The sequence below is a fragment of the Bombina bombina genome, chromosome 1, assembly GCF_027579735.1.
Source record: "Bombina bombina isolate aBomBom1 chromosome 1, aBomBom1.pri, whole genome shotgun sequence".
Lineage (NCBI taxonomy): Eukaryota > Metazoa > Chordata > Amphibia > Anura > Bombinatoridae > Bombina > Bombina bombina.
Window position 1 is genome coordinate 55,885,405 of NC_069499.1, and position 23,241 is coordinate 55,908,645.

Here is a 23,241-nt window from a genome sequence, read left to right on the forward strand (position 1 = left end):
ACGAATCTAGGTCGTTCTGGATTCCTCCTGTGAAACAGGGATACCAATTTGGGAGCATGAACATTCGAGGAAGGTTCCCAAGAGTCATTCTCCTCAGAGAATCCCTTCCAACGGATTAAGTATTGAAGAGTTCCACGGTAAATACGGGAGTCCAGGATGGCATCGACTTCGTATTCCGTGTCCGAATCCTGTAAGATGAGAGGAGGAATCTGGCTGGCCACCTGTCTAGTTTCGCAATGAGGTTTTAACAAAGAGACGTGGAAGGTGGGATGAAGTCGAAAGGTAGAAGGCAGATCCAAGGTAACAGCATTTTGGTTCACAACCTTTGTGATAGGATAAGGACCAATGAAGACAGCACTAAGTTTCTTGCTGGGGGTTTTCAGTTTTATATTCTTGGTCGACAGCCAGACCAGATCACCTATTTTATAGGAAGGTGGTTGACGTCTTCGGAGGTTGTAGTAACGTCTCTGATGAGCCTGAGCATCAGCTATATGCCTCTTGAGTTCTATGAAAAGATCCTGGAGATCCTTAGTGAGGTCATCAACCTTGGGACAGTTTGAATCTGTCCGAGGGTGAAGTTGGAAGGAAGGGTGAAAAGCATAATTCTCAAAAAATGGTGTCTTGGAAGTAGTGGAACTTGTAGAATTGTTGTATGCATATTCAGCCATAGCGAGGGTATTAGCCCACTGGTCTTGGTGGTTGGAACAATAAGAACGAATATACTGTTTGAGCCATTGGTTTATTCTCTCTGTTTGGCCATTTGATTGGGGGTGAAATGAGGAAGAGAATCGGAGTTCTACTTGCATAGTGTCACATAATTTTTTCCAGAAACGAGAGGTGAATTGACTACCTCTATCAGTTACAATGGAATCTGGGAGACCGTGTAATTTGACGATGTTATTCAAGAAAAGAACTGCAAGTTCTGATGAAGTTGGGAGCTTATGATATGGGAGGAAATGGGCCATCTTGGTAAGATGATCAACAACAACAAGTATGGTATTGTAACCAAGTGACAATGGAAGTTCGACGATGAAATCCATTCCTATGGTTTGCCACGGTCGGTCAGGTATCTGTAATGGTAAGAGTAATCCGAAAGGAGGTCTTTTTTCAGTCTTGGAAACTGTACATATGTGGCAAGATTGAACATATCTTTGCACAGAAGTTCTGATAGCAGGCCACCAGTACGTACGTGAAAGAAGATCATAGGTTTTGTGGATTCCAAGATGTCCTGCCATCGGTGAGTCATGATGTTCTTTTAACAAATTGTCTCGAAGGGAAGGTGGTACATAAAGACGTCCTTGGTGGTAATAGAGACCATCTTGTCCCAGTGTGAGTTTAAGCTTAGGTATGGAAGTATCTTTCTGTTGTAGGAGTTTAAGGACTTCAGGATAAGTAGGAGATAGTGTAATGAATTGCTCAGCTGGAATGACTGTACCAGGAGTATCGGAATGATGAGGATTGGTATCTTTTCTGGACAAGGCATCCGCTTTCCCATTCTTACTGCCTGGTCTGTAGGTTATATGGAAATCAAACCTTGATAGGAATAAACTCCATCTTAGCTGTCTAGAGGATAAGGTACGGTTAGTCAGAAGGTATTCCAGATTTTTGTGGTCCGTATATATTAGTATCGGAAATTTACTGCCCTCTAGGAGATGTCTCCAGTGTTCTAATGAGACCTTGATCACTAACAACTCCTTTTCGCCTACAGGGTAGTTATATTCGGCTGGTGTCATTACTCGTGAAAAGAAGGCAACAGGGTGGAGTGGATCTTCTGGAGTTTTACGTTGAGACAGAATGGACCCTAGAGCGTAGTTGGAGGCGTCAACTTCAAGTACATAATGGAAATCAGGGTCTGGAAACTTAAGAATCGGTGCTTTAGTGAAAACATCCTTAAGGTGTTCGAAAATAGCCTGTGTTTGAGGTGTCCAGTGGAATGTAGTTTTGACACTTGTAAGAGAAGTTAAAGGCTTAGTAAGAGAGGAATAATTCTTGATGAATTTCCTATAGTAATTGGAGAAACCAAGGAATTTTTGCAGGTCCTTTTTGGAGGAAGGTATGGGCCAGTTTTTAATAGTTTGCACTTTTGAATCATCCATCTGAATTCCTGTGGGAGTGATAGTATAACCCAGGAATGTAATAACAGAGGTGTGGAAGATGCATTTTTCCAATTTGGCAAAAAGTCGGTGTTGTCTAAGGCGAGAGAGCACCCAGCGGACGTGTTTTATATGTTCAATGATGTTAGTAGAGTATATCAGAATGTCGTCCAAATATACAACTACACAGATGTCAAGGAGATCACGGAATATATCGTTTATTAGATATTGGAACGTTGCCGGGGCATTACAGAGCCCGAAAGGCATCACCTTATACTCGTAGAGGCCATATCTTGTTCTGAAGGCGGTGAGCCACTCGTCTCCTTTTCGGATCCTGACGAGATTATAGGCTCCACGTAGGTCTAATTTAGTGTATATGGTGGCTTGACTGAGACGTTCGATGAGTTCGGGAATTAGAGGTAAGGGATAGCGGTTCTTGACAGTCCGTTTATTAAGTTCCCTATAATCAATTATAGGGCGTAGGGAGTTGTCCTTATTTCTGACGAAGAAAATGCCGGCCCCAGCAGGGGAAGAAGAGGGTTGTATAAACCCTTTCCTTAAATTCTCTGAAAGGTAAGTTTTGAGGTGATCTAGTTCAGGCTGTGATAGAGGGTATATGTGCCCGTAAGGAATGGAAGCTCCTGGAAGTAGTTGAATAGGACAGTCGTACGGGCGATGTGGAGGAAGGGACTCTGCTTCCTTTTCACTGAATACATCTTGAAAATCTTGATAGTCAGAAGGAATAATTCTTCCAGTAGGATTTATAGAACAGATCAAGGAGTGATGAAAACAGGTGTTCTTGCAATAATCTGAGAGGAATTCGACTTCGAGGCGATCCCAATGTATGGTGGGTTGATGCGTCTGTAACCATTGTAGACCAAGCACCAGGGGAAACATGGGAGAATTTATCACATCAAAGGATATGAATTCAGTGTGTGCACTTGACGTGGAAACCTTGATGGGAATAGTTTGGTGTGTAATAGGACCGGAACTAATTGTATTACCATCAATAACTCTAATGGACACAGGTCTTGCTTTCAACACAGTGGGTATTTTATTTATAGTGACAAAAACAGAATCAATATAGGAAGAATGTGCCCCAGAGTCGATGATGGCTTCACTGATTTGCTGGTGTAGATCCCACTGTAAGGTAAGAGATAAAGAGCAGTAAGCAACTTGGTTAACATTAGTGGTTAAGCATGTGGTTTTTCTGAAGGACTTACGTTTCTTCTGCCTTTGTAAGATAGGACACTCTCTTACAGTATGTGCATTTGAAGCACAATACATGCAGAGGTTGTTTATGCGTCTGCGATTCCTTTCTTCTGGTTGTAAAGGGCCTCTAGTGAATCCCAAATCCATAGGTTCTGAGGTTTGAGTGACTGTAGGTTTTTGGTAAGTAGTAGAGGGTCTTGTGATATTATCCATACCTTGTTTTTCTGATTTGCGTTCTCTCAACCTTCTATCAATCTGAATGCTTAGTGTGATTAGTCCTTCCAAGGACCTAGGAAGCTCAATGCGAGCGAGTTCATCTTTAAGGGCATCATTTAGACCTAGACGGTACTGATTCCTAAGGGCAATATCGCTCCACTCAGTATCTTTACTGTATTGCTTGAACTCAGTTAAATATTCCTCCACCTGCTTTTTCCCTTGTTTAAGAGACCTCATTTTAGTCTCTGCAGTAAGCTGAGTGTTAATATCTTGATAAAGAATTGCCATTTCCTTGAAGAAGTCTTCCAGTGATGTTAAAATAGGATGATCTTGTTCAAAGAATGAGTCAGCCCACTTGCGGGGTTCACCTCGCAGAAAAGAAATGACCGTTAAAACCTTAACTCGTTCAGTTGCGTAGGTTTTAGGTTTTAGACTGAAAAGAAGATAACAAGAGTTTTTGAACTGAGAGAACATAGCCCTGTCTCCATGGAATTTGTCTGGCATAGAGACTTGGGGTTCTGGGGTAGCCTCTGGTGTGGCTGATTTATTCATTGAGTCTTTTATTATATTGTTGAGTGTCTCATTTTGAACTTGTAATTCTCTAAGGCCATGACTTAGCTGATCCACCCTCTGGGAGAGAGTGTAAACAATTTTAGGTAATTCCGCTGGATCCATTTTTATAGGCTTCAGTATTATGTAACGAGCAGGTTGTGGTTGTGGATCTCAACTGCGGGAAATATATGATTGTATGCCTTACTTTCAGATACAATGAGGAAGTTACAATGTATCTGTCTGTATGGCAGTTGAAAGTTACTATTTGATTTAAATTCCTGATCAGTATTTCTGAATCAGGTTGCACAGCAGTTGTTAAACAAACGCACCGTGGATGGGATACACTTTTCCTGATAATCACTGAGCACACAGGAGGAGCGTTAGGTCAGTACAGATGCAGCAGGCTGTTAGTCAATTGAAGTGTGATACACGCTGATAGCTCTGCTGTTTGTGAGAGCTGACAGGCAGATGGGTGGAGCAGGTATTAAGTGCTGTGCTGTAGTGTTACTCACAAAAGTTCAGTCTGAAGTTTATCACGCTACTCCTGAAGCGTGTGAAGAGGAATATGAGGAGGTATCCTGTGAGTGTGGTCCAATGTAAGTTAAGCGTCTGTACAAAGTTATAAAGTTCACAACTTATATCGGATGAGACTGCAGTTGCAGTTTGGAAAACACTTGATCTGCCAGAGGCAATTAAGCAGGAAAATAATGCAGCAGTGGTGTTTGTTAATCCAAATTAGGAAATGTTCAGACTTAGCATATAAGTCTCTTTCAGTTTCTCAAGTAGGCTCCGTATTAGAAAAGGTTTAAATACCTTCAGATAGTTAGACTTGAACAGAGAGAGGTAAATCCCTGCAGCAGGTCTGTGAAGCTGTATGCTAAACTGGAAACAATACTGAAGCAGGGAGGGAGGCGTGTCCAGGCTTTAAATAACCTTGCTAGGTGTGAGCACAGGTAAAATTAAAGGGACAGAAAGGAATAAGGAAATCCATGACAGCCAGTTACTTTGTCCTGTTTTGGACAAGTATTGGCTCCTCACCAACTTATCTTTAAGATTAGGTGCCCGTCTGGCAGTGATATTGGAAAAATCACCTACTTCCTTTCTGACCCCTATGTCACTGGTAAGGATATGCCAATTCTTTGCAAGAATGCCTTTCAGAGAGTTCCAGTGGCAATTGTAATCAGTGATTAGTCTTATCTTAGATTCATTATTCTTTGGTGTGGGCAAAAGAAGTTTCTCCCTGTCCATGTGTAGAGCATTATTAAATGCCCCTTTAACCACTCTCTTGGAATACCCTCTAGTCAGGAATCTTTGTTCCATTTCTGACGCGTATTTCAGATATTTCTCTTTGCTAGAGCAATTCCTACGAAGCCTTAGGAATTGGCCTTTGGGTATTCCTTTCTTTAGATGGCTGGGATGGTGGCTAGAGGCAATTAACAGGCTATTGGTCGCAGTGGATTTGCGAAAGTTCTCAGTTGAAACTACCCCTTTTTCCAGTTTCACTTCAATGTCTAAAAAGGCAATTGCCTCTTTACTAGACTGGACAGTAAGAGAGATGTTTCTATCATTTACATTTAGGGTGTCAACAAATTCTTTTAAGAGGCTTTAAGAGCCCTCCCAGATGAGGAAAATGTCGTCCACATATCTCAACCATATGTGGATATTTTCCTCAAATAGGGGGCTCTGAAAGACCTCTTCTATTTCCCATACGCCTAGATGTAGGCAGGCGTAGGTAGGAGCACAAGTGGCACCCATCGCAGTGCCTCTTAGTTGTTTGTATATCTTGTTGTCGAACATGAATACATTATTTGTTAATACAAATCTAAGTAGCTCGACAACAAAGTCTGTGTGCTTTTTGGGCATACTTTCCTCTTGTCATAAGGAAATGTTTACTTGCCTCAATGCCCACTTCATGCGGGATGGACGAATACAGACCTTCAACATCAAGACAAACCAACAGTGCCCCTTTCGGAACACTCAAGCCTTCAACCTTTCTCAGGAAATCTGCTGTGTCTAGGACAAATGAGGGCATGGTCGTAAGGAAGGGTCTTAGAAAGTGGTCTATGTAGTTTCCAAGGTTTTCAGTTAAGCTCCCAATGCCTGCTATTATGGGGCGGCCAGGTGGATTTGTAGGGTTCTTATGTATCTTAGGGATACAATAAAAGACTGGCATTATTGGATGATCAGGATAGAGATACTTAAATTCAGATAGGGTTATTACACCTTTGTCCTTTGCTCCTTTTAAAACAAAGAACAGTGCATTTTGTATAGAGGAAGTAGGATTAAATGTGAGACATTGATATTGTCTCTTATCCAGTAGCTGTCTTTTTACCTCTAGAACGTACATCTGCTCATCCCATAGAACCAGATTGCCGCCTTTGTCGGCCGCCTTTATGACCACCCCTTTGGCATTCATTAGGTCATTGAGAGCTTTTCTTTCGGCTTTATTAAGGTTATCACCTACCAAGCCAGTGATGGATATGTTCTGTAGATCTTTCTCTACTTGTTTAACAAAAATATTTACTGCCGGGACCATGGATAGCTGTGGCATATATTTCGATTTCGCTTTTAGGTTTGACGAGATATGGACATTGGTACCTATTTCCTCATCTTGTGAAGGAGTCTGTTGGCTACCTTCAGAGTCAGTGAGTAATTCTTGCAGGGCCAGTATTGTTATGCTGTCCTCTCGTGTAAGTGAGACATCCTCAACAAGGTGTTTACTCTTGCCCTTCATAATTTGTGAGAGTACAATATGCCTTGCAAATAAATGGAGATCTTTTAAGAAGTTAAACTTATCCAAGTTATTTGTAGGGCAAAATGAAAGACCTCTTTTTAGGACCTCTATGTGCATAAAATTCAATTTAAAAGAAGACAGGTTAATTACCTGCATATTATTTTCAGCTAGTTCGAGTATCCCCTGCGACCTCGAGGTCGCCTCGGTCTGCTCTGACGATAATTCCTTTGACCCTGATCCTGGCTCTGCTGGTATCTTTGCCTCGAGGGGTAGCGTCTTTCTTCTGAGTTTAAACTCAGACCCCCCTCCTTCTCTTCCTACCACCTCTCCTCCTTCCCCTAAAAAAGACTGTTTTTTATCAAGAGTGTTTTTATGTTGGTCAAATTCTACATCAGAGCTATCCGTCCCAGAATCATATGTTCCTTTTGTAGTTAAGTAGCAATATACTTTGTTGTTTTTGTAGTCATCATTATCCCTTGAAAACTTCCTTCCTTTTCTTAGTTTTATATCATTTTGTAGTCTAGCTATCTGATCCTTTATTTCATCATTCAATTTGGGGAAATTGGTGTTATGTTCAAAAGTGTTTACCACTTTTAGGGACTCCTCAACCTGTATAATTGTTTTAGCTAGTCTTTCTTTATTTCGTACCACCATTTTCTCCATTAAAATAATGGAGCAATCAGAAAGACTGGTATTCCAGTCTTGTAGAAATTCTTCTCCTCCCTCATCCTCACGTAGGTTTGTACCAGGGTCTAGTTTAAGACGAAGACCCCTCGGTATGATTTTGGTTTTTATGTAATTCTCTAGACTTGAAGTTTCTGCCCGAAGCTTTATTTGTTTAACCAAGAGTTTTTTGTAATTTTTAAAAGCACCATAGATGTTCACTGGTGTATTGTTGGAATCCTGATTCTCCTCTAGATTCAACAGGGATAGTGAGGCTGTAAGTTCTGCCTCCCAATTTTCATCAGACAGCATAAACGCCATTTTGGTCTAAATTTAAACCTTTTGTAACAGGGATCCAGTACCAGGGTGTGTAGGACTTAACTGATCCACAAAAAAGCTACTGTTTATGTATATATTAATGTGTATATATATATATACAATACTAGCTAAGGGGTTTACCCTTTCCTGAGACCTAAGAATGGGCCCAAGGCCCAAGTACACAAGGTATGCACAGTGAATAATCAAGAACAATTTAGGAAAGGACGCAGTTGCTAGTGTGAGTTGATTGGTTGCGTAAAGGCTTAAATGTCCAAGCAACTTAAATTTAAAAATGGTGCAGACCCTTAGTTTAAATGTATCATGTACACAAAAGAGACGTACCTGGAATATAATCCTGGTACCAAAAAAGACAGGGTTTCAGCACTCTTTTAGAAAAACTCACAAATCACTCTAATGTAATTCAATAGCTTTAATAGTGGCAGCCAAATTCCACACAACATGGGAATAAATCCATGTAAATATTAACACACATAAGCATACAAGTTCGACTCATGAATGACAGTTCAAAAGAACCTGACCGGTCAGGGATACACGAAAAAGCACATGTGTGGCGAAATGTAAATAGCAGTAGTATTGCTTAAGCACAGGTTTTTATAGTGAACCACTACACCCAACTACCTCAGAACCTCCCAAGGAATGGTCATGGAAGGTATATCCTGGGCAGATATATGAACCGGGATCTAAGTGGTAAACACTGCAAAGCCTGTGTCAGGCACCTTGTAGAAAGTGATTTCACAGTTAGAAATGAATACAGTTACTGCAATGTACAAAATATAGGCTATTATATCAAGTGAGACCTCCTCTGGCTTTGCTACACCCAGCTGCTTACAGCACCCCTGCAGTTATGGGGCTACTTGCTGCGCAGGTTACAAAAGGGATCTAAGCAAGCCAGCAGGTGAGCCCCCTGAATATATACATAGGTAGACAAGTGGGTAACAATATTCATGCAATATTGATTACATTCGCATTGTGCATACACATATCCACAGAAGAAGTCTGCAAAGCAAGATGCAAAGATGTTAGCATGAAGATGTCGCAGGTGAATTAGTGTTTTCACATGCAGGCAAATAAGAGTCAAGTTGTAGTTAATAGAGCACAGTCTAAGCAAGAAATGTATGACTTCTTTTGCCCACACCAAAGAATAATGAATCTAAGATAAGACTAATCACTGATTACAATTGCCACTGGAACTCTCTCAAAGGCATTCTTGCAAAGAATTGGCATATCCTTACCAGTGACATAGGGGTCAGAAAGGAAGTAGGTGATTTTTCCAATATCACTGCCAGACGGGCACCTAATCTTAAAGATAAGTTGGTGAGGAGCCAATACTTGTCCAAAACAGGACAAAGTAACTGGCTTACAAAACATAGATCCATAGGCAATTATCCCTGTGGAAAATGTGTAACATGTAAATTTATGCGCAAGACAAAAGAATTCAGAACGAATACGGGAAAAACCTATAGACTAAAACATTTTGTGAACTGTGATACTGAGGGGGTCGTATACCTGCTGTCCTGCGATTGCCCACTTTTCTATGTGGGAAAAACGAGGAGGGCGATAAAGGACCGCATCTCAGAACATAGAGATGATGTAAAGAATAAAAATCCTAAAAGCAATGTGGCAAAACACTTTGAGTTGGCGCATAGTTGCAATCCTGATTCACTCAGATTCGTGGGCATAGACAAAGGCATCATAAACGGGAGAGGAGGAGATAATGATAAAACCCTCCTGAGAAAGGAATGCAGGTGGATATCAATCCTTGGGACACAAATTCCAAATGGTCTCAATGATAAATTAGATATGGCCTGCTTCCTATGAGACTGTATTTAAGGTAGAGTGGAGTGTTGATATGGAGAGGTGTTTTGCTTTTACACTCCATTCTACCTAACCAAAAATAAGCAGATTCTACAAGATATAAGACAATAAAAATATAAAGAACATGTTGTTTCTTGAATGACAGATTGTAATGGTTTTAACTGTAGCAACCAAGTATAAATGTTTGAGGAAAAATATGTAACATTTCTAACCTTGGTTTTGCTTCTTGTAAATTTGAAACATAAGGTTGTAAATAATAGCAATCACATAAGATTGAAAGCTGCCTGTAGCAGCATGTGAAACTTTCACCTTCCAGCAGAGGTGCAACATCATTGATCTATATAACAGGACGCATGGATCAAAGCAGTATTACGCCCTGACGAAGCCCGGTCTGAATTCCAGTCGAGCGGGTGAAACGCGCGTCGGCATTGGTGGAGCCGACCAGGTCACGTGATACACGTGGAGCACCGCTGTGTTTGGCGTTTGCGATGGAGATCGCTACCGGCATGGAATGCTAACAAGTGGGGACAATACATACCCCTGTGGATATTGGACACAACAACATCTGAAAGCAAGGTCGTATAAGTGTGACATGTTGACACCTGATATATACTGATATGGAATAGGTGACCATGTTGAAGAAAATAATGGCATTTTGTTAAGTTGGAGAAGGCGCTGTTTTGTCTTTCACTGAGACTAATATCTTGATACCTGTCTTCGCTTGGAGTCATACATTTCTTGCTTAGACTGTGCTCTATTAACTACAACTTGACTCTTATTTGCCTGCATGTGAAAACACTAATTCACCTGCGACATCTTCATGCTAACATCTTTGCATCTTGCTTTGCAGACTTCTTCTGTGGATATGTGTATGCACAATGCGAATGTAATCAATATTGCATGAATTGTGTTACCTCTACAATTGTTACCCACTTGTCTACCTATGTATATATTCAGGGGGCTCACCTGCTGGCTTGCTTAGATCCCTTTTGTAAGCTGCGCAGCAAGTAGCCCCATAACTGCAGGGGTGCTGTAAGCAGCTGGGTGTAGCAAAGCCAGAGGAGGTCTCACTTGATATAATAGCCTATATTTTGTACATTGCAGTAACTGTATTCATTTCTAACTGTGAAATCACTTTCTACGAGGTGCCTGACACAGGCTTTGCAGTGTTTACCACTTAGATCCCGGTTCATATATCTGCCCAGGATATACCTTCCATGACCATTCCTTGGGAGGTTCTGAGGTAGTTGGGTGTAGTGGTTCACTATAAAAACCTGTGCTTAAGCAATACTACTGCTATTTACATTTCGCCACACATGTGCTTTTTCGTGTATCCCTGACCGGTCAGGTTCTTTTGAACTGTCATTCATGAGTCGAACTTGTATGCTTATGTGTGTTAATATTTACATGGATTTATTCCCATGTTGTGTGGAATTTGGCTGCCACTATTAAAGCTATTGAATTACATTAGAGTGATTTGTGAGTTTTTCTAAAAGAGTGCTGAAACCCTGTCTTTTTTGATACCAGGATTATATTCCAGGTACGTCTCTTTTGTGTACATGATGGTCTGAGGACGGGGCTAACAACCCCGAAACGTCACTGGATTAAATGACATGTAATTAAGACCTGGAGAGTGCGCTCTTATTTTTTACTTCTATGTTTGCTCTTGAATGCACCCCGGGCATTTGGGTTCATTGAAAGTGTGTGCAGTACCCTGTGGACATTTACTATATATATATATATATATATATATATATATATATATATATATATATATATATATATATATATATATATATATATATATATATATATATATATATATATATATTTATATACACACACATATATATATATATATATTTATATACACACACACACATATACATATACTACTGGAAAGTTCTACTCTGTGAAAAGTATTACTGGGCTAAAAAGAAGCTGCACCAAGGTGGTAAAGCGCCATAGAACAGGCTAATAATTGTATTGAGCTGGTTGTTCGTTCCTGTGTGTGCTTCTATCGGTATGTAGTTATTTAGTCTCTCTCTCCTTCCCATTATAAATTGGCCCTAAAAGTGTAATTTTCAGAGATTTTCATCATAACATTAAGACTTTAGTACTAAGTCTAAGGATCAAGAATGTGCAAGATGTTTATATATGAACATGTACCTTTTAATGTTATCTACAGATTAGTTTTTGTTCCAAAGAGCCAGGAACATCCTGAGATGAGATATTAAGGTTTATGTAAACATCTATATAACCAAAATGTAGTGTGTGCCCTGACACAAAGATGGCTGCCGTGGGTAAATAAAGTAAAATAAGAAAATGGTGGTTTTGCAATACCAACACAGAGGTAACCACTCAAAAAAAACAAAAAAAAACAAACAACAACAAAAAAAAACACACACAGAAATTAAAAATGGTCAAGCAACCAACTTAACAATTATTGGACCACTTGAGATGGATTGACCCTATATAGGGCTAGATGACATGTGGCAAACTATGCAGCACTTTCACTTGAACGTAAACTTTAAAAAAGTTTTTAGAGCATCAGGTAGTGCACCCATTGCAAGCTTAAAGTAAAAGGTTTGCACATGAACCAAACCTGATGTGCGCTAACCAAACGACTTATATAATTTTTTCTTCGTTCTCTTGGTATCTTTATTTGGAGAAAAAAAAAGTACATTCCTGCTTTTTCAAATAAAGATACCAAGAGAATGAAGAAAAATTGATAATAGGAGTAAATTAGAAAGTTGCTTAAAATTGCATGCTCTATCTGAAACATGAAATAAACATTTTGGGTTTCATATCCCGTTAATGTAAAATAGATATCTATACCTATATATCTATAAGAAAGAAAAGAAAAAAAAAAACTGAGAATTTGCATATCTAATTTGCATATCTTACCCACAATTCTCTTGTGCATTGGTAACATTGTATATTAAGAATTTCTGGGGAAAAGCAAGCGGGGATACTTGCCTAGATGTGCTAATTTCCTATGCAAATATTTACATTGATATAAGAAAGGATATATAGGTATATACCGAAAAATATATTTACAATAAAAATAACATTTTCCTGTATGTGAAGAATGAAATGTTAAATATATGCAGTAAAACACTTGAATACATATGTACACACACATATTTACTTATCCATCTATGCAAGATCACTTACCTATCCGAACCCTCCAAGAGCAGGAGCTGCGAAAATATCCAAATAGTAAAGGCTAGAAAAAGACAAAATAATTAAATGAGAGGAGAACCCCCATAAATCTAGATGTCAAAGGTTCATGTTACCCAAATGATAAATTACATGAAAGTGATGCAGCAGATATGAATCTCTATGTGAAAAAGGAAGAAAATTTTACCTCAAATTTTCACCAGTAACCAAATTTCATTATAAGGGACTTTAAGCAACCAATCAGGATACTGCAAGTGCAGACACACTCTGTATTTTCCTCCTCAGTTTAACCCCTTAGTGACCAGACCATTTTTCAAATTTCTTACCGTTAAAGACCAGGGCTGTTTTTACATTTCTGCTGTGTTTGTGTTTAGCTGTAATTTTCCTCTTACTCATTTACTGTACCCACACATATTATATACCATTTTTCTCTCCATTAAATGGACTTTCTAAAGATACCATTATTTTCATAAATATGATGAAAAAAATAACACACATTTGTATTGATCTAGGCCCATTTTGGTATATTTCATGCCACCATTTCACCGCCAAATGCAATCAAATAAAATAAAAAAAAAATTGTTCACTTTTTCTCAAACTTTAGGTTTCTCGCTGAAATTATTAACAAACAGCTTGTGCAATAATGGCACAAATGGTTGTAAATGCTTCTGTTTTATACAATGAGCAGTGCTAACACCAGGGTAACGAACAGTGGCAGCCTCAGACTGACAGCTAATGTGCTTGCCAACCCCAGGACCCCTTACAATGAGTTACAGATTCCCATATATGATGTATTGTGTGTCTATCTGTATCTATAAGTGTGTATGTGTGTGTGTGTGTGTGTATCTGCATGTAACAGTGTAAGCTGTGTAGTGTGTGTGTGTGTGTGTGTGTATCTGTATGTATAAGTGTGTGTGTATCTGCATGTATAAGTGTAAGCTATATAGTGTGTGTGTTTGTGTGTATCTGCATGTATAAGTGTATGATATGTAGTGTGTGTCTGCAATGTAGTGTGTGTGTGTGTGTGTGTATCTCCCTGTATAAGTGTATGATATGTAGTGTGTGTGTATCTGCCTGTATAAGTGTATGATATGTAGTGTGTGTGTGTGTGTATCTGCCTGTATAAGTGTATGATATGTAGTGTGTGTGTGTGTGTGTGTGTGTGTGTGTATCTGCCTGTATAAGTGTATGATATGTAATGTGTGTGTCTGTATCTGCCTGTATAAGTGTATGATATGTAGTGTGTGTGTGTGTGTGTATATATATCTGCCTGTATAAGTGTAAGCTATGTAGTGTGTGTGTGTTTGTGTGTGTGTGTGTATCTGCATGTATAAGTGTATGATATGTAGTGTGTGTCTGCAATGTAGTGTGTGTTTATCTGCCTGTATAAGTTTATGATATGTAGTGTGTATCTGCCTGTATAAGTGTATTATATGTAGTGTGTGTGTGTGTGTGTGTGTGTGTATCTGCCTGTATAAGTGTATGATATGTAGTGTGTGTGTGTGTGTGTGTGTGTATCTGCCTGTATAAGTGTATGATATGTAGTGTGTGTGTGTGTGTGTGTGTATCTGCCTGTATAAGTGTATGATATGTAGTGTGTGTATCTGCCTGTATAAGTGTATGATATGTAGTGTGTGTGTATGTGTGTGTGTGTGTGTGTATCTGCCTGTATAAGTGTATGATATGTAGTGTGTGTGTATCTGCCTGTATAAGTGTATGATATGTAGTGTGTGTGTATATCTGCCTGTATAAGTGTATGATATGTAGTGTGTATCTGCCTGTATAGGTGTATGATATGTAGTGTGTGTGTATCTGCCTGTATAAGTGTATGATATGTAGTGTGTGTGTGTATCTGCCTGTATAAGTGTATGATATGTAGTGTGTGTGTGTGTGTATCTGCCTGTATAAGTGTATGATATGTAGTGTGTGTATCTGCCTGTATAAGTGTATGATATGTAGTGTGTGTGTGTGTATCTGCCTGTATAAGTGTATGATATGTAGTGTGTGTATCTGCCTGTATAAGTGTATGATATGTAGTGTGTGTATCTGCCTGTATAAGTGTTTGATCTGTAGTGTGTGTGTGTGTGTGTGTATCTGCCTGTATAAGTGTAAGCTATGTAGTGTGTGTGTGTTTGTGTGTGTATCTGCATGTATAAGTGTATGATATGTAGTGTGTGTCTGCAATGTAGTGTGTGTGTATCTGCCTGTATAAGTGTATGATATGTAGTGTGTGTATCTGCCTGTATAAGTGTAAGCTATGTAGTGTGTGTGTGTTTGTGTGTGTATCTGCATGTATAAGTGTATGATATGTAGTGTGTGTCTGCAATGTAGTGTGTGTGTGTGTGTATCTGCCTGTATAAGTGTATGATATGTAGTGTGTGTATCTGCCTGTATAAGTGTATGATATGTAGTGTGTATCTAGATGTGTAAGTGTATCTGCATGTGTAAGTGTATGCTATGTAGTGTGTGTGTGTGTGTGTGTGTGTGTGTGTGTATCTGTATCTGCATGTGTAAGTGTATGCTATGTAGTGTGTGTATCTGCATGTGTAAGTGTATGATATGTAGTGTGTGTGTGTGTGTGTATCTGCCTGTATAAGTGTATGATATGTAGTGTGTATCTAGATGTGTAAGGGTTTGCTATGTAGTGTGTGTGTGTGTGTGTGTGTGTGTATCTGCCTGTATAAGTGTATGATATGTAGTGTGTATCTAGATGTGTAAGGGTTTGCTATGTAGTGTGTGTGTGTGTGTGTGTGTGTGTGTATCTGCATGTGTAAGTGTATGCTATGTAGTGAGTTAATGTGCATTTTTGCTAACTTTAAAGGCTAGAATATTAATGGGAATGCAGAGAGCAGTTTTAAAGAATCTATTATTAAATGTCCAATTAAGATAAAAATATTTAGCACTGTCTCTGCAAAGGCTAATTAAGTACCCGAGCTCACATAGCTATACCAGTGGTTTGAGCTTGTGTTTGATTTGCTGCCTAAGAGTATTAAAATATATTACTTTATTTTGAATTTTATTTATATTACTTTAATCTTATGATTTTTTTTTAAGCCCCCGCCCCTGTTCCTGGCCGCCACATTACTAATTTTTGCCGCGCGGGGGGGGGGGGGGGTATCCCTCTTTTGAAATGTTGGAAGGTATGCTCAAGTCAAAATTAAACTTCATGATTCAGATACAGCATGCAATTTTAAAAAAAACTTTCCAATTTACTTCCATTAACAAAATGTGCAAAGTCTTTTTATATTTACACTTTTTGAGTCACCAGCTCCTACTGAGCATGTGCAAGTCTTCACAGCATATACGTATCTGCATTTTTGATTGGCTGATGGCTGTCACATGATACAGGGGGAGTGGAAATAGAGATAACTTTGCAATTTATTTTAAATAAATCTACTACTCATTTGAAGTTCAGACTAAGTGCTATTGCATTGTCTTCTTATCATGCATTTGTCGATTATGCAAATCTACTGTATTGACTGGTCCTTTAAGGTGACCAGATTTTTTAAATGAAATCCGGGGAAATTTTTTTTTTTTTATTATTTTTTATTGGCAAATGGTAAAAAACTATTTTATTAGCATATTTTCCTCAAATTAAATATGCAGTATATACGGTATATATATATATTTATATTTGGTATGGGTTTATGGAGTGATTGTGTGTATATATATATATATATATATATATATATATATATATATATACACACACACACATACACACCGGTTTGTTCTTTGTTTTTATATATATATACCGGTTTGTTCTTTGTTTTTATATATATATATATATATATATATATATATATATATATATATATATATATATATATATATATATATATAGATATCAAAATAACAAGAGTATTGCATTGAGCAATGATACTTTTTTTTATTGGACTAACTATACATTTATAAGATGACAAGCTTTCGGAAGAGTTCCTTCCTTTATCAAGTCTGAAGCAATACTAACCAATTCAATGGAATTTACAGATTGTATCTTAAAACACAGAATAGCTAAGAAGACAGTGCAGGGAGAGGAGGAGGTGTTGTAAAAATCATGAGGGGGGCTTAGGTAACAGGCAGACAGTGTCCAGTGTAGGAGAACAGACAGGGGAAATATATAGCTTTACATAGAGCATATACTGACATAAAGTTATATATCAACATTGAATCAATATCTATAGAGATGTGAAATTGTATATACAGGGGGAATACAAAAGTTAAGAAAAGACAAAAGTGTGGACATAGGCTTACCTGTGTACCTATGTATAAAGAATGTGGAATATACAATGTAATTGACTAAATGAAAGTACATTACAAAAATTGTAGCTTGATAAAAATAGTAATTCTCCTAAACGTTATTTGTTTCAAATAAAATTAATTCCCAAAACAAATATTATGATGAGTGGATAATTCCTGAGTGACCTAAGAAAAAAAAGTCTTGAGAAAGGTCTTTTACAAGACCGAAACGCGTAGACAAACTGGTATAAACGGCTCAGGAGCACTAGGTAAGCTAAATACTTATCATCAGCACTGTTTAGAGGCATTATTGCACTATGTATTTTTCTTTTTTTTCTTAGGTCACTCAGGAATTATCCACTCATCATAATATTTGTTTTGGGAATTAATTTTATTTGAAACAAATAACGTTTAGGAGAATTACTATTTTTATCAAGCTACTCAGTCACTTTTTTGAATCACTTTTTTGAATCACAATTGTTCACAAGACATTTTTATATATTTTTATATTTTTATATTTTTACATTTTCAGGTGTACACCTGTTTTTCAATATATTTTTGACTTTTGTATTATTTCAATCATTTCTTAATCACTTTTTTCACCTCCACACATTGCGAATATCGAGCAGGACAAGGACTTTCACATTCTAATTGGACATCACATTACTTAGGATCACATATTGGATATTTTTTTGGAGTCTTCTTTCTGGGACATTATATGCACAAATTAACATATATTCACCTACTAGGATTAGCACTTTAGGCAACAGATTAATTTCTTCGCTTACTCTAAATTGTATGTTAGCTAACTTATACCATATTTTAACAACGTCGAATTGTCATAAAAAAACAACTTTTATATAATTTTATTGACATTGTATTGAAAATTGTGAATTGTATATCAATCACTATTGTTTTTTTGTTGTATACAACATGTTTTAACAGTTTTTTTAGTCAGAATTAAATAATTTTATTGATATATCCTCATTTTTTATCTTTATTTATATATATATATATATATATACTTATTTTTATATATATACTTTTCTTCATGCAGACTATTGTATTTATAAACGTTGATATATAGCGTGGACACCACCTTATATCAGACATCTCAACCTGCAAAAACTCATTTCAGGGAGGTAGCTTCTCCCGGTATTGCGCCGCCACCCCCCCCCCCCCTCCGAGTTATATATTAGACACCTTGAAACCCTAAATAAGATAGACTTATCATTAAAGTAGCTTCCCACTAAAGTCACATTAAAAAAAAAAGTAACTTTATTGCACAACCGCATACAACAAACCTATTTTTCAGTGATCGTACTCTTGTTGAATGCGTAAATATTTTAGAATACGAAGTTTAATTACGTGCAGTAAATAAGGTAGTATTTGTGTTTTATTTTATTAAAATCAGTGGGGGCTTTTTGGTTACTGATGAATGCTTTGAGCGTTCTTTATCGTCCCAGCAACTAAAGGCATTCCTTAAAAAAACACTTTTCCGGATTTGGGCCACGTTGGATCATGGTACTTTCAGGGAGATTGCACTCCATTTGCTGGCATCAGGGAGCTGCTATTACAATCAGTGAGAGTTGGGGTGAGAGAGAAAGAAAGAAAGAGTCACTCATCTCCTTGTCTCACATAAAATCTCTTATTCTGACCTACATGTCACTCATGCACCAACTCTGCTCAGTGTCACCATTCACTGGCTGGAGCCAAACTGACAGAAGCCTTAGGAATAGGTGCTATTTAAGCAGCAGACAAATCAACTTGTTTCCTCAACAATAAGGAGCCACTACTTTGATTTTTTTTTTGTATAGTGAAAAACCCAGATCTCAAAAAATTAAAAAATATGAACAGAACAAATTATTCCTGTTACACCAGAAAACAAATATTTGACAGTATTCACTGACATTTCTCTCCAGATTCCCCACTTCCTAATGTATTCTTTACAGCTGATTCATTAAAGAATGAAAAGATGAGTGAACTTTACTGAATCAGCTGAACAAAAAAAAATATTAAACTAGTGAAGCTGAAAAGATTAGTTTGCTTTAAAAGGGACAGTCTACTTGAAAGCGTTTATTTAAAAAGATAGATAATCCCTTTATTACCTATTCCCCACTTCTGCATATGTGACACTGTTATATTAATACACTTTTTACCTCTGTGATTACCTTCTATCTAAGCCTCTCCAGACTGCCCCCTTATCTCAGTGCAATTTACAAGCTTGCATTTTAGCCAATCAGTGCTGACATAAATAATTCCACAGGACTAAGCACAATGTTATCTATATAGCACACATGAACTATCACTGTCTAACTGTGAAAACCTGTAAAATTCACTGAGATAAGAGGCAACCTTCAAGGGTTTAGAAATCAGCATGCTTATGTTTAGGTTTCAACAAAGAATACCAAGATAACAAAGCAAATTTGACTCTAAAAGTAAACTGGAAAGTTGTTTAAAATGGCACGTCCTATCTGAATCATGAAAGTTTAATTTTTACTTGACTGTCCCTTTAAGTGAATTAGGTTAGAGCACTGTTTTTCAAATCTGTCCTCATGCCTCCCGAACAGGCCAGATTTTGAGGATATCTTAACTAGAGCACAGGTGAAATAATCAGCTAAATAGTAAACATGGTTATTTTACCTGCTCTCACCCAAGGTAATCCTGAAAATCTGTCCTGTTAGGGAGGCCAAAGGACAGGTTTGAAAACCAGAAGGACAGAGCAAAACTATATAATACATAGATATGCAAAAGAAACTAAAAGAAACAGGACTTGTTATTAACAATAGAGCTATTCATTATGTATTTAATATGAGGGGTGGCTTTCCCCTTCTTACGTGCTTTGCAAGTTCATAAAAAGAACAAGTGTAATACCCAGCTTTGCCAATACTTTTAGTTCACTATAATGCTAATAAACAAAGCATTGATTTATTCTTTTCTTTCCTAAAGACATCACTCTCTCCTAAGATCACTATTCTCCAGGATCACTCACCTTTGCTGCGGATTCCATTATTTAGCAGAGGGAAGATTCTTTAAAGATCTCTGACAACCACTCAGGAAATAGCCAGAAATCCACCCCCTCCAGATGAACTGTGACACTGCAAATAATCCCTGACACAGACTTTACCCCATGTGGGATTCATTAGAATTAACTCATTTCGTGCCAGAGGTAAGAGAATAGGAATGTCAGAGTTTATAATCATGTTATAAAAACAGCTCCATATAACGGACTACTTTAGTATTTATGACCCAGTGGCTCTAAACCTCTGGGCTGTGACTGTAACCCCACTAGTCACTATGGATAGGTAAATCAAGTTTATTTGAATCTATTATCTTCTATAGCAGATGGTGATAAGAACGATTTCCCTATTTATGTGCTATAGAAGCTGATAAACAGACATACAGAGGAACCTAACATCCTGGATGAAAATCTGATCTCATACAATTAATAAATAAACCCCAGTGCCGTGTATATAATCAGCGTCACACAGGTTTATTGGAATATTGTAGTGGAAAATTAAATACACATCAGTTCTCTTGGTAAAAGTAATAACTACAACAGGCTTGTTTGCAAACTCTTGCTATTTTATCTGTCCCTAATTGACCTCAGTACAAAAAAATAATAATAATCAGGGAATAAAAAACCATTGAAAAACATAGTTAGAAGCCTCCAGTTTAGCGCTGTTTAAAAGGTTACTGGAACACCCAATGCAAGTGGGAAATAGCACCCCCCCCCTTGCTTTGCATATGAAAAGACCCTTTACACAAAACAGAAGCAAGCTGGAGTAGGTATACGTCGGTATTCTCCTAAAACTTTGGGGCTTGGTTAGGAGTCTGAAAATCAGAGCAATGTTATTTTAAAATAAGCTAAACTATCCATAAAAAAAGGCTATATAAATTGATCATCTACAAAACACTTATGCAAAGAAAAATCTAGTGTATAAAGTCCCTTTAACTATGGTGGTGCCTATTTTTTACTCACTTGAATTGACAAAAACAATACTCAGAGTTAAATTACAGGAAAGAGGGACAAAATAAATAAATAATAAATGTATAATGCAAAGTTGTATTTTTTTTTTTTAACAATAGATAATTAAAACTTTTATATTACAAACGCGAACTGTTAGATGTTATATAAAGGGTCAATAATCAAATGTGATAATGTGCAAGAGCTTTTTCTCATTGCACATACCTCCCAACATGGCTAGGTAGTAGGGACCCAGTAGGTTGAGGGGGTGTTTTGCTGTTTTCTGGGTGTAGGCTGTGTTGGAAGGGGACGGGTCATGTTTGGATAGTAGGTGTTATTATGGGAATATCTGGGCAGATCTAAAGGAAATTCTGCAAATAGGGACATATGGCTGGCTGTCTCAGAGGGACAGCAGGACAGAGTTAAAAATAAATAAATAGGGACTGTTACTCTCAAATAGGGACAGTTGTGAGGTCTGCACTATTGCTTGAACAAAACTATGTTTTAACCCCCCTGACAAGGCACTGCTGATCATGAGTTAAAAAAATGGCCTGTGATTGGCGACCATAAACATATGCTGCCTCCGCTTGTGTTTAGTTACAGTATATGGTGCAAGTTGTACGTCAGTTGCAGAGCAAGGGACCATCTCCACAATAAATGTGGTACCTTTTGAGTCCTAGAGCTCAATGATCAAAACTTCAATGGCTATACGTGAAAAACCACATTGACACTCGCAGGGACTCCTCTTGAGGAACTATCTAAAAAAATAAGGTCTGTGTCTGCGAGTTGTGAGATATCTCCCACAAAAAGTAAAGGATCCTGCTGGGAAGGGAAACTTCACTGGGGATAGTGAAGTTAGCAGAGGGTGCACTTTAGAAATTAAATTCTGCAGTCAATACAGGTCGGATTACTCTGATTTCATCATTGTATTTTACAATTGCCTCTTTTTGTGTGCATGTGCATTTCTATTAGGGTAAAAGGCGTTTTGCATAGTTTGACACAATCTCCCCACCTTTCAGTTTGCAGGTAAATGAGATATGCAGGGGTAAAATGTTTAGAGAATACGCCAGACTGGGCGGAGAAATATCAGCTACACCCATAGAACGCCCCTGTTCAGCCCCTTAGCAGAGAAGGGGAATGGCATTTTACAATAAGGAAAACTGTACACTTTAATTTGATTTAGGGCTGCAACAACTAATCTGTAAGATTGATCATAAAAATAGTTGTCAAAGAATCTCATTATCAATTAGGTGGTCAGCGAATAGTTGGTTAATTGCACAGCACCAGCTTCTTCAATCAGATGAACTCCTGCACATGGTATTGTGCAAACATTTTTTTTTTTTTTTTTTTCTATCCGATTAATCGGACGATTATTGTCCGATTAATCGGATAGAAAAAAGATAAAAAAAATAAATAAATTCAATGTTTTTTGCACAATCTTAGTTGCAGTAGATCATCAGATTAAAGCAGCTGGTGCTGTGCAACTGACCAACTAATCGCTGACCACCTAATTGATAATGAGATTTGTTGACAACTATTTTTATGATCAAACTTACCGATTAGTTGTTGCAGCTCTAATTTGATTATAATATGAATCAGTGTTTTTTGCATGTGCAGTTTTATTATGAGTTCTACTATGTGCATATTTTTATTTTAATACTTCATTTGTTAGTGTTATATTATTTTTTTGTCTGACCTATTGTAATGTATACATCGCCTTCACAAACTTAAAAGCAGGGAACAATCCTTTCTGCAACACACTGTTCAAGGTATTTAAAGGGACATGAAACCCCAAATTTTTCTTTCATGATTCAGATAGAGAATATCATTTTAAACAACATTCCAATTTACTTCTATTGTCTAATTTGCTTCATTCTTTAGTTATCCTTTGTTGAAGAAATAGCAATGCACATGTGTGAGCCAATCATACGAGGCATCTATGTGCAGCCACCAATCAGGAGCTATTGAGCATATCTAGATATGCTTTAAAACAAAGGATATCAAGAAAATGACGCAAATAAGATAAAAGAAGTAAATTGAAAAGTTGTTTAAAATTGCATGTTCTTCCTAAATCATGAGAGAATTTTTTTTTATAGAGAATTAAGACAGGGGCTTTAAAGTAATGTAGAGATTTGTTTTAGAAAATCTAACAAGACCAGATAGATTTAGATAATCAGGTAGCTAGTGAGGGAACCAAGATTAAAATGGGTAGCAAAACAATCAGTGAA

The 23,241-nt window shown here is 37.5% G+C and overlaps 1 protein-coding gene across 2 annotated transcripts in view; it reads right to left on the reverse strand.

Annotated features, from left to right (window-relative positions):
• The window catches only part of GSTZ1 (glutathione S-transferase zeta 1), a 72,374-nt gene that overhangs the window by 45,346 nt on the left and 3,787 nt on the right, over positions 1–23,241 (reverse strand). Inside the window, exons 1-2 of one of the 2 annotated variants that reach the window (XM_053697369.1) lie at positions 20,039–20,093; positions 12,802–12,853 (exon numbers count right to left, since the gene is read on the reverse strand). In XM_053697369.1, coding sequence (XP_053553344.1) covers positions 12,802–12,853; positions 20,039–20,056 — 70 coding nt within the window. In that variant the 5' untranslated portion in view covers positions 20,057–20,093. Of the gene's footprint in view, positions 1–12,801; positions 12,854–20,038; positions 20,094–23,241 lie in introns of those variants that run through there. The other variant, XM_053697368.1, reaches the window with a different exon arrangement.